This window comes from Hippopotamus amphibius, chromosome 5 (assembly GCF_030028045.1).
Source record: "Hippopotamus amphibius kiboko isolate mHipAmp2 chromosome 5, mHipAmp2.hap2, whole genome shotgun sequence".
Classification (NCBI taxonomy): Eukaryota; Metazoa; Chordata; class Mammalia; order Artiodactyla; family Hippopotamidae; genus Hippopotamus; species Hippopotamus amphibius.
The window spans coordinates 62,934,069-62,945,953 of record NC_080190.1 but is presented as its reverse complement, the minus strand read 5'-3'; the positions used below and the strand labels follow the sequence as shown (position 1 = coordinate 62,945,953).

Below are 11,885 nucleotides of genomic sequence, written 5' to 3'. Positions count from 1 at the left end.
ACCTCACTTTCCACATCATGGTTCTTTTCTCCTTCCTTTCTGTCTTAAGTTCATGAGGCAATGAAGCCAATGATTTGTTCATTCTCAGAGGACATTTTCTTACTTTCTTTTCACTTCCTAGTTGCTTTGTTGCTCAGCACGGGCCTCTCTAATTGCTAACTTTCTGAAATCCTGAGGAACAGAATTCTTAGTTCAATTCCTGGTCCAGCTGGTCTAACTCAATCCATACAACCTGCCCTGATCCTTTGAGCCTCCTCATACTCTTATGAATTTCACAAGATGCTCTACACCTGCTACAGACAATGATCTTTAATGAGTCTCTTTCTCCCCACCAGACATTCTATGTGGGAATAACTGACTCTTCTTTCATCAGCACAAAGGAAAGACCCAGATTGGGTCTTTATTTAGACCTCTTCTGTTACTCTCGCCTCAGACAGAAGAGCACATCTGTGTGCAAGCACTCACTTACGCGCGTGCGCGCACGCACAAACACACACACACACACACACACACACGCACTTAGGAAAATGCCAGCCAAGCTTGGGAAAGAAAAGTGAGGAGCAGCAAGTGACTTTGTGCAAATAGAGGGTCAATTCAGTCCCTTTGCTGCCTGTCTGGTGGTGAGCTTCTTGCCTGAGGTTTCAGTGGTAACTTCTCTGTGTGTTTCTCACTGAATGCTGAAACAAGGCCCACAGAAAAAAAGCACAAATGTAGAGAAATGGAGACCGGCAGAGAAATGTAGGTGAAGAGACCTAGAGTTAAAGACAGAGATCCAGGCAAGGAACTACATAGAGAAGCATAGACACAAAAGCAAAGATAGTATTATAGGTTGGAAAGCATCAGGGAGATTGGGAGCCAGGAGGAAGCTGGGGGATGGGATACCAACTCCGAAACTATCTGGCTGGAGCGAATTTAGCCTGCAAGGGAGGAAAGGGGGGTGGGAGGGAGGGTTGGGTAGGAGAAGCAACTTTAGGAACTGGATGTTCCACCTCCCCTTGGTCCTGGGAACTGTGCCTTGTTCAGTGGTGGCCCGCCCCAGGCCTCCACACATGAGCCTGCAATCCTGTTCTAGTAGCTGAGAACCGGGGCCTGGCTACCTGGAAGCCACAGGAGCTGGGGGAGGTCCCAAGACCCCTGGGAGACTCTGGACGAGGGGCTGGGCTAAGGACAGGGGCTGAGGCCAGCTCTGCCCTCCAGATGGGCTCATCCAATGTAGTGGCTGCTCGGGGTGCAAGCACAGTGGGGGCCAGGGGCTCTGCAGTGGGCTGCGGTGCTGGAGTCAAAAATCGGCGGATCTCCTGGACTCGGGCAGTTTTGGGAGGCCCTAAGGAGGTGGGTCCAGGAGTTGGGGGAACCTCATCAAAACAGAACATGGCAGTTTTAAGTTGGTAGGGCTGGTGCCGCATGAAATCCAAAGCCTTGATGCCCTGCTTGGGGGCTGCTCGAGGCCCTTGGGATTGGGTCTTACTAGGGAGAGTTCGGGCAGCTTGGGGGAAAAAGGGTGAGAGCAGTGGGTTGTAAGCAATAGGTGGTGGGGCACGGATATTGGGTGAATATTTCCAGGAAGAGGGCAGTGAGGGGGTTGGAGAAGGGCTTCTGGGCCGAGGGCCAAGGCCAGGACCAGATGTAGCTTCCACCACATACCTGTCCGCTCGGCTCTGACGCTTGGCAAACAGCTCCCCACCCCTGCCCTGAAGCCTTGGTGGTTCAGGGATTCCAGCTGAAGGGGCCGCCCCATTCACTAACCCATCGAGAAACCCTCTAGATGGGGGCTTAGGAGCCACTGGGGGTGGAGTCTTAGGAGTCATAGGGGGTGGGGTCTTGGGAGCCATTGGAGGCGGGCTTTTAGCTGTCACATGAGGCAACGTCTTATAACTCCTGCCCCCTGGTGGTTGCATGAAGTTGCAGGCTTCAGCCCCGAGGCTCAGGGCATCCTCCTCTGGACCAGATTCCGCACCCCCAGCCCGGGGTTTTTCATCCAGATTCTGCACCAACGAGAGCAGCTCGGGGTTGGGCGAGTTCTTCGTCTCCTCCTTTCCCGCCCGGAACATCTGCTTCCGGGTCCCCCGGCGCCGGGCTTCCTGGAGGATGCCGGTGCGAGCAGCTGGCACGGAGATGCGCTGCTCCCGAGCGCTGGGGGGCTCAGGGGCCGCGGGGCCAGGGGCGGGTGCCTCTGGGCGCGCAGCAGGTCGCAGAGGCGCCGATAGGAAGATAGAAGCGGTGGAGGTCTTGGCAGCTCCGCTAGCGGGGGCGGGGGGCTCCGGGGCTCCGCCTGGCGTAACAGGACGATTAGGGGCTGGGATGTATAGGGAGCTGGTGGCCGTCACGGGGCCGGAGGAGCGTGGGGTGCTGGGGGCACTGGGGATTGGCATGTGGCTGGGAACCCCTGAAGTGAAGCTGGGCAGAGGAGTGGTCCCCAGCGGAGAGGACAGGAAAGGCGGTGGGGCGGGGCTGAGGCTTCCCAGGCTTTCATTTGCCCTCTTGGGAGCCTGGGGCCGGAAAATAACCGAGGTGGTACCTGGCCGCTGCCCTTGTAAGCCCGGAGTAAAGGGCCTGGCTGATCTGTTAAAGATGCTTGGAGCTGGGGCAGAGCCTCCACCGCTAGGGAGGAAAGGTCTGGGGCTGGCTACAGGGGCCGGTGAAGGGCTGGATGGGAGCACAGCCGCCTCCGGCGGAGCGCTTTGTACCCGAGGTGGTGACTGCAGACCCTGCCCGTTGAGCGTGGCGGCTGGACCATCCCCGGCCAGCTCCTGGGTGCTGGAGGCTGCGCGCTGGCGCTGCTGTTCAAAGAGTTGGGCCCCTCGCCCAGAGGCCTCACTCAGCGGCCCTCCCAGCCCCGGGCCCTGGCCCTCTGCTGCACCTGAGCTTGGCCTGGCCAGCTCCATGTCCAGGTAGGGGCTGTCCCAGTCGGACTGGTTGGTGAGGCTGCGGGCGTCGGAGAAGGCTTCTTCGTCCAGCTCGGACTCACTAGTCGGAGGGATGCCGTCCTCCTCCTCAGCGCCTGTCCCTGCGGCAGCCCCAAAGCTCACTAGGGTGTACTTCTTGGCTCTCTGCCGACGTTTCTTAAACATCAGTACCCCCTTGGAGTGGGGGTTGGGGGCTGCAGTTAGCAGAGATGCAATTGTCCGGCATTTGGTCTTGGCCTCCTTCACAATTCTTTCTTGGAGGCTCTCTGCCCTCTGCAGTTCTGAGGAGAGGAGGAGGGAATGATCATTGAGCATCTTCTGTTCCCCAAGGCTCTCACCCCTCCTGGCCCCACCTCCCCACCCCACCCCAGCCAGCTCCCTCAGGCCTCCCACCTCTGGTCTTTTCACTAGCTTAACCCACAAGGTTTCTCCTTTGCCTGTGGCAAAGTCCTCTAACTTGGGGACAGAGTGGAGGTGAAAGGTGAAACCAAGGACATTTGAAGGGAAGGCAGAAGCTAGTTGGCTACCCTGATACCACTCTGACCACAGCTCTCTTCCCATCTTTTCCCTCTACTCTGCTCCTGTCTTTCAGGTCGCTCTTACCCATACCACACACATGCCTCCTCTGTTTCTTTCTATTCCTGGCTGGCAGTGTGAGGCTGGGGTAGAGGAGGTTTACTCCCCATGGCAGGCAAGGATTTGAAGCAGGTCCCAGGGTAAGAAAAAATAAGAAGGGACACTTTTCATAAGGATCCTTAGCAATGAGGCTCTTCATTCATAGTTCCACTAACATCATGTGATCTACATAATATACATTCATAGAAATAACTCCCACTACATTTCATTTCAATAAGAATATGGCTCTAGGGAAAGGCAGCTATGGGCATATTTTCTCATATGTCCTTTTCTCTCTCATTCCCATATACTCTAGCTTATATACACCCCAGTTCATATACACATGTGTAAATACATGTGTCCACACAAAAACATACATGTGTACTCCTGGTGGCCCTTATTCCCAGAATTCCCCTAGCAGAGACACTGTCACTAACAGCTGGGACAAAATTTAGTGCCTTCTAACCTCCAAGGTGCTCCTTGGTGCCTCAAACCCCTGCTACTCACAGCCAGGGATAGCTTCAGATCTGAGGTGCAGGAAAAGCCAGAGTGCTGGTCTCCAAGGCAAGCTTCCAGATCTTTAGGATATCTCAAGGTCACTGGTTGATACAGTCTCCTATCCCACAATCTGATGGTGGGAGCGGGGTGGGCTTCTTTGACAGTCAGAGCTGTCTCCTATTTTCCAAGCCTTCTGGGTAGAGAGCTCAGGCAGACACTACCAGGCAGGCACATAAGGACTGTGTGCTAAGGGGAGACAGGACAGGGCTTCCCATGCCATGTGGGGCCTGGAGGTGGGGCCAGGAAATGGGAAAGCTGCCCTGCTGCTAGGACCCTGACTTGGACACAGATACTCTCTGATCCATGATCCCCAGTTCCTCCTGAAAAATTCCTGAAATTCCATCTACTTTCCACTCAAGATACCAAAGCTCCTTTCTAATTAGGGCTCTCATTCCGCCCATTCCAACGTTTATGCCACACAATAGTACTGTGGACTAGAGATAGGAACTGGAGTCATAGTTTAGTTCAGATTTTTGGTTCTTGGGAGAGTTACTTCATCTCACTGAAGTTCAGTTTCCTCATCTGTAAATGCGGATGATAATGTCTACCTCATAGGGTTGCTATGAGGATTAAGTGAGATAATGTAGGTAAATTTAGCATTTAACCTAAGGCCCAATGTGAGTAATCATTACTATCAAAGCTTTCTTGACACTAGTTGCACACATATCCAGACACTTTCTTGGATATCTTCTCCCACAGACTCCCATATACACACTTTCATGTATTCATCGATTAGTCACACTTCTCTCTCTCTCACACAGACACCCTCTCTCCATGAGTTTTCCATAGCTCATGTGGTCACAGACCCCTTTGACATGTGGCCATAGCATCAGGCCATTCTGAAAAAAGGGCAATGAAACTCCTGAGAAAAGAAGGGAGAGGTAGGCAAGAAGGAGGAGGGGGTAAGGGAGTAAGACCGTTCCCAAAGACCTCCCTTCCTAAGCTGTTGATGTAGCCCCCTCCATTTTAGATTCCAGAACTCTCTTGGCTGTGGGAGGGTAGTACCTGCATAGAATGAGTCCTGGAGCTCAGGAGCTGGGCTTGGGGCTTTGTCGCAGCTGGCTTGGCTGAGGGGCTCTTGGCTGATGGGCTCAAAAGTCTCCATGCCGAGAAAGGCAGTGTTGGCTGGAGCAGGACCAGCTTGAGCCACCCCCTATGCCTTTTAAAGCCCCTTTGTCTTGTCCCAGAGCTGGCAACTGAATGAGCTCACAGTGCTATTTTTGGAGCCTGGCCCCCTCCCATCTCTCTGCTGCCCCACAAGCCCCGGTGTGATGGACATGGACACCTGCCTACCCTTCCCCCTATCCACCACACTGGACAATGAGGTCTGCTTGGCTAAAAATATCCCTGAGCCACTTACTAACTACGGTCTCACCCAGCATGATGGGGAAGGGAGAGGGTACTAAAATGAGAATTGGGGATAAGCATGGGATCCTGGGCGTGCATCTGGAATTTCTTTATGGGACATGGGACACCCCTCTCAGGGATGTCAGATGGTAAACTGTCACATCCTTAGCTTCTATTCCAGACTTAGAAGCACAAAATTCTATGGATCAGGAGTCAGAACGGTGGAGGGGAGGAACGAGAGATGAAAACTAGAGGAAATCCTGAGATTTCCAGGGTGACAAGGAAGGTCTCTAGAGGAGGGGTATGGGAGGCATAGGACAGGGAGAAAGTTCACTCTTAGACCTTGTTCCACAGCTCACATCAAAAATAGTAAAGAGCTTGAGATAAGTGGAACTGGCTTTTTCTGTCCAGGCCTACATTCTTGCCTGAGATAAGAAGCCAAAGATCCCTCCCTCCATCACTTCCTAGGGATCTCATGACTATTCCATAGCCTCCTAGTCCCCAGGAATCCTAATGGAACTACCAATGTCAAAGGTAGCTCTAATGCTATGCCTGCAATTAACACTGAAGAGTACATGTATCCCTGTCTTACTTCCAAATACTTCCCTGCCCTATGTCTGCACTCTGCCCTCACCCTGTCTGACACCTAGCAAAATCATAGCAACAACAAGAAAACACTTCATCAATTCATGTCCCTTTCCAACTTCCCTGCTTATCCTGTTCCTGGGTTGGGCCGAACCCCCTGTAGCTGTTTGTCATGCTAGTCCAAACAGCAGAAATAATGGGGATCATCAGAACAATTATCTTCCCCCTTCTGTTCATTACTCTTCTCCGCCTATCCCCAAGACTGTATCCAAGGGAAATGTAAGGTCGGTAGAATGCATGGTTATGGAGGGTTAGATTTAGGGCTCAAATTGAAGGATCCTGACTAAGGAAAAGGAGTTCAGGCACTCACTGGCTTGTTTGGCCTTCTGGGTATAGGTGGTAGTAAGATCTTCTGCCACTGGGTGGGGAACAGGCCCCACCATAGGGATGAGATGAGGACCAGGCCGGAGGGGGCCATGGGGCAACAGCAGGGCCTCGGCCGGGGCTGGCTGAAGAGTTGTCCCATCCTCCCAAGATGGGGAGCTCATGCGGCTGTCACCCTGGCTGGGAGGCCCAAGGACAGCGGGTGCTGGCTCTGCAGGGCTGTCAGACAGGTAGACCTCTTCAGGTGGGGCTCCTGGAGGGGTGGGCCTTGTGGGGCCTCGGCGGCGGGGTCGGCGGGGCTTTTCCTGGGTGGCTGGGCCATCAGCATCACTGTCTGTCTCTCCATAGTAAGCCTCACTGTCAGGGGGCGAGAGGAGGCTCCCAGGCTGGAGAGGCTGGGGAACTGGAGCACCAGGGGGCTCAGGACTCAGCGGAGACAAGGGTGACAGTGCCTGAAGCTCACCAGGGGATGGAGATCGCACAGGCCTCTCGTCCTCTACCCTGGATGGGAAAGATGACAGAACTTGAGAAATTAGCTGGATGACTGACAGCTAGAGACATCTGGAAGAGATGGGAGAAGGATGTAAGAGGAGAGAGGGGACTGGCATGTAGGTGAAATGGATGGGCTGGTAAGAGTGAAGATCTGAAGATGAACTGTGAGACAAATCTGTTTGGCAGGCTTTGAGTGGAATTGGGTTTAAAGAGAGATGTGATGATAAATAGACAGGCAAGGGGTCTAAATAGGCCCACACACCCACATTCAAGTGCTTTGAAACATCTATACTCCAGCACAAATACACAAGCAGAAATGGGTTCTTAGTAGCTGAAGTCAGGCCAGTGAGACATTAGAGCTGAGACCAGGGGATGTGGGTAGGCTGGGGTGGGAGGGGTCCATACCGCCGCACGGTGAGGACAAGCTGATTCCCTGAGGCATCGATGAGGCTCATGGCACTGGCATGAGAGAGGCTGGTGCAGGAGACCCCATTAATGGCCAAAAGCTGATCCCTCTCCCGGAGTCCTGCTCTGCCAGCCTGGCTCCGTCTTCGGATCTGAGAAGGTGTTGGAGGAGAGACTGTAGGTGAGGGAGGACTCCAAGGGGGAATAGAATGAAAGGAATTAGGACAGGGAGGACCCATGTGTGCACAGGATTTTACTTTCCAGGGTAAGAAAGGGTGGGGAGGGGCAAGGGTGACAGTTAAGGGGGTCAATCTAGAGGGAAGAAGGTGTAGATTGGAGAGAATAACACATCATATGAAGGGAGGTCGGGTAATCACTGAATGAAAAAGGCTTGGGGAAAACTGCAAGGGGCGGGGGATGTACTATTGTAGAAATGATGGTTACCCCCTCAAGATTTTCCTCCAAAGGAAGTATCTATACTAGCCAACAGTTCTCTTCTAGTCCTTGGAATCCTAGGCACCATTAGCTACACAGTCAAGCTTTTAGAACAGTATTCCAGATTGGAGGGAGTCCAGCAGATTCTGAGAGATTGTGATTGTGTGTGTACATGTGTGCCAGGTGTGCACACACATGTACATATGTTAAAGTAATAGTAGTAGTGGCTACTGTTTATTGAGTGCTTACTAAATGTTAGGCATAGTGCCAAGCACTCTACATGTTTTATTGAATTTAATCCTTAAACTTAGTACCTATGAAGTAGGTACTATTATTACCTGCATTTTAGAGTTGAGAAAACTGTAAGCCTGTGCTGTGAAACCAAAATGGTAACAACTTCATCTGACAGGTCATATCTTGCTATAACCTTCCTAAGCACCTAAAAAAAGTTTTTCTTAGTGAGAGAAGGGATCTGGCGTAGGAAAAGAGGAGGACTGAAGGCAGGGGCAGGGCAGGGCCGGGCTGGGCTGGGCTGGATGAGACAGCCTCAGCTCATCACATACCAGTTTAGTTAGAGAGAAATTAGAACCTTCTCCACATTCCTGGAGTTTGGAGTAGAGGCACAGGCCCAGGAGAGCAAAGGCTGGATGGCCAGCCCTGGGCCTCTGCTCCTATGGTGCCACAGGGAATTGAGGCACAGTCTTTCTTTTTCTCCACTCCCAGCAACAAGGAATTCCCTTTTCAAATAGCCCCCCACAAGAAGCCTGTGCTCAGGCACTATGCCCCCCATCAGATGTGAGCATGCTTCCTCCACCACCTACCCACCCCCAGTCCACTTCTTCACAGCCTCCCACTTCTCCCGCATAGGCCACCATAGGACTCTTCCCAAGTTCGCTTGGGTTCCCCTTTCCCTGGAACCTCAATATAGGCTCCCTTACCTTGGATACCTGTAAAGGTTTCCTCTGTTCGGCCCCCCCCTGAAGTCGAAAGCCCCAGGGGGCTCCCCCTGACAGTGTGACCAGCACCTCCTCCTCAGCACCCATCGCTCAGCTTGGCCTATGGCCCTCGGAGTTTGGACAGTGTCCCAGGGAGGGAAGTTGAGGCGCTGGTACCCCGTCCGGCCTGTCTGGCTGTCCTGCTTCTGCTGCCCTAGGCCTTCCCCCCCACACCACACACCACAGGCAGGCAACTTGGCCCCGAGATCAGTACAGTCCAGCACACGTGTCCTGTCAATCGGAGCTGTGCTCAAAATAGATACCTGCTGTACTCCCCTCCCTCCCCCAGCTGTATTACTCCCAGAACTAATTATAGTGAAAATTTCTGCCCTCCCCTGTCCCCCATTCTCCTGCATGGGCTTTTTACTCAGGATTCAGAGTACTAGCTCTGTGGGCTCTATAACTAATGAATATCCTTTCAGGGACTGTCTTCCCTGATAGGATCATGGACTAATCCCAACTGCGTTCCTCCAAAGCTCATTCCAAAGTGGCAGTAGCAGGGGCTTCAATTCCTGAGCATAGAATGACTGGGTTTGTCCCACAAGTTTTCAAGCTCCCCAGAAAAGAGTGCCCATTTGCTGTATGAATTAACCTATTGATCAAAGTGGAGCTCCATATCCCACTGCAGTACTGGACGCAATGTAGAGGAATCCTGATCAGCCCACTCCAGCTGAAGTGTTGCCTGTTCCATAAAGCTTTCCCTGCCCATCTCCTGACTCCCTACCTATAGAATTAATCCTTCCTTCCTCTGGGAAAAATATATACCTTGTTCATATTTCTATTATTGGAGTTTTCAGCCAATATTACAGTTTGTTTATATGCCTGTCTTCCTCCTAGATTGTGAGAAACTTGAAGGCAAGGGCTGTGTGTAACAGCCAAGCCCACAGAGCAATGACTGATGTAACAGGTGCTCAGTGTTTGCTGAAATAAATCACCTCTTACAATACATAGTTGGTCATGGAAAGGTGAGTACAGATAGGAGTGCGTAAACATGCCAACCCATGTTAATAATAAAATATTTAGTTATTTTTAAGTTTCCATTACATGAATATGCCCTATGTTGAGATCTCTTTCTTTAAAAAAAATATAATATTATGGTGCTGTAATTATTAAAAGCTACAGAGGTCCCTGGAATAGCTGCTCTGCTAGCATGCTAAATGCTATTTGCCTTGGTGTGTGGTGTAGTCATAGAAAGCACTTGTAATTTAGAGTCAGAACTGGACTTGGAGTCTTGTCATTTATTAGCTGTGTGACCTTGGGCAGTTACTTGACTTCGTTAGTAAAAAGAGTATCTAAATGTCCATTTATTCACTACTCAAACATTTATTGAGTGCTAGCTACATGTAAGCTATTGTGCTGTACCAGTGGTTTTCAATTAACCCTGCAGGTTGGAATCAATTAAGTGCACGTTGGAATCACCTGGAAAACTTTTAAAGCTACTGGTTCCCTAAAATAGGACTGTGTATAGGATTAGATAATGTGTAACGACATTTTACATATTACATAAATTTATATATAATACAAATATTGTATACACACACACACACACTCAGGCCCCTCAGCCTTAAGGATTCTAATTTTATTGGCCTAATAGCTGGTATGGCCATTTCATTTTATTTTTTATTTAATTAATTAATTTATTTATTGGTATGGCCATTTTATAAAGCACTGCAAGTGATTCTAATGTGCAGCCAAGATTGAGAACCAGAGTGGGGATACAGAAACCAATGAAATGCAACATAGAAGCCTCTATTCTCAAGAAAATATGAATTTAAACTCTATTACTTACTAGGAGTGCAACATTAAGCAAGACAGAGGATACCTACTTTCCTATGCTGATATGCATTAAATGGGATAAATTGTATGAAAATACTTCACAGAGGGCCCAGCTTATGGCAATTGCTCAAAAAATGTTAGCTAAATTTGGCAAATTACTAATCTAGACTAATGGGTCTCAATCTTCAGTGTGCAAAGGAATTGTCTAGAGGGCCATAGCTTGATGGGCCCCACCTGCAGAATTTCTGATTCAATATACCTAGGGTGGGTCTGAAATTCCTAGTTCTAACAGATTCCCAGGTGAAACTGATATTGCGGATTCCAGGATCACAGTTTGAGAAACACTGACCTCCACTATAAACTCCTGAGGACAGGAAAAATCTGCCTGTTTACTAAAACATGCTCAATGCCTAATACAGCTTCCAGCAAAGACTAGAAGTGCAAATTTTTCAATGAATGAACCACTTTGTGCCTCAGAATAACTAATATTTACTGTGCACAATATGAGAGCAAGAACTTTTCCCCACATTGGTCATAAAATTCTTCATTTGATATATTTCTCCCTTTAAATGCTTCCTCTCCACCTGTGCTCTTTTTCCCTATTTCTTTTCTTCCTTATTAAAAAAAAAACTTTTATTTTGAAATGAATTGTACATAATACATATGAACTATTTAAAAATAACAATAATGTAAATATCCACATGAATATTAAGAAATAGAACACTGTTAATATTACTGATGCTCCATTATGTTCCTCCCAATTATACTTTTCTCTTTCCCTCCCCAGAGGTAACCAACAGCCTGAATTTTGTTACCTTTTTTTTCTTTTTTGGCCCCAGGGGCCACACTGCTTGCAAGAGCTTAGTTCCCAGACCAGGGAGTGAACACACACCCTCCAGCAGTGAAAATTCAGAGTCCTAACCACTGGACCCCCCTAGAGAATTCCCACTTTTTCTTTATAGCTTGATCATATGTGTATGTACTGACAAAATACAATTTAAATTGGCCAAGAACTTTTGTTTGTTCACTACTGTAGTTCCAGAACCAAGAACATGGCTTGGAACACAACAATGCTTAAAAAATAATTATTAAATGAAAAGATTATTGAAAGGATTAAATGAGGTTATTTATATTTTAAAAACTTCTATAAACATTAGCTACAATTGTTGTTATTTATTAAATGGAGTAGTAATAATTACTCCAGGAGCTGTAGCTCTTCCAACAGGCTGGGGGCATTCTAAGAGTAGAGATTATCAGGCTGTGGCAGATCTCTGCATCTAAACCAAGGCACTGTATAAAAATAGTTAACTAGCAACGACTGACCTTTACTGAGCACTTAATATGGTGCCAGGCAATGTATGTGACCCAATTCCATCCTCTCAACAAG

At 49.3% G+C, this 11,885-nt stretch overlaps 1 protein-coding gene across 2 annotated transcripts; it reads right to left on the bottom strand.

Moving 5' to 3' along the window:
- Positions 1–822: 822 nt before the first annotated feature.
- Positions 823–8,879, bottom strand: SYNPO2L (synaptopodin 2 like). 2 transcript variants are annotated; one of them, XM_057737559.1, is made up of 4 exons: positions 8,666–8,879; positions 7,293–7,444; positions 6,382–6,896; positions 823–3,187 (listed from the first exon to the last, which is right to left on the bottom strand). In XM_057737559.1, exons 1-4 carry the CDS (start codon positions 8,768–8,770, stop codon positions 1,020–1,022), a joined length of 2,940 nt encoding a protein of 979 aa, XP_057593542.1. In that variant the 5' UTR covers positions 8,771–8,879; the 3' UTR covers positions 823–1,019. The 2 variants fall into 2 exon arrangements, with proteins under 2 accessions (XP_057593542.1, XP_057593543.1); XM_057737560.1 differs by lacking the exons at positions 6,382–6,896; positions 7,293–7,444; positions 8,666–8,879 and adding an exon at positions 5,085–5,184.
- Between the last annotated feature and the right edge of the window lie 3,006 nt (positions 8,880–11,885).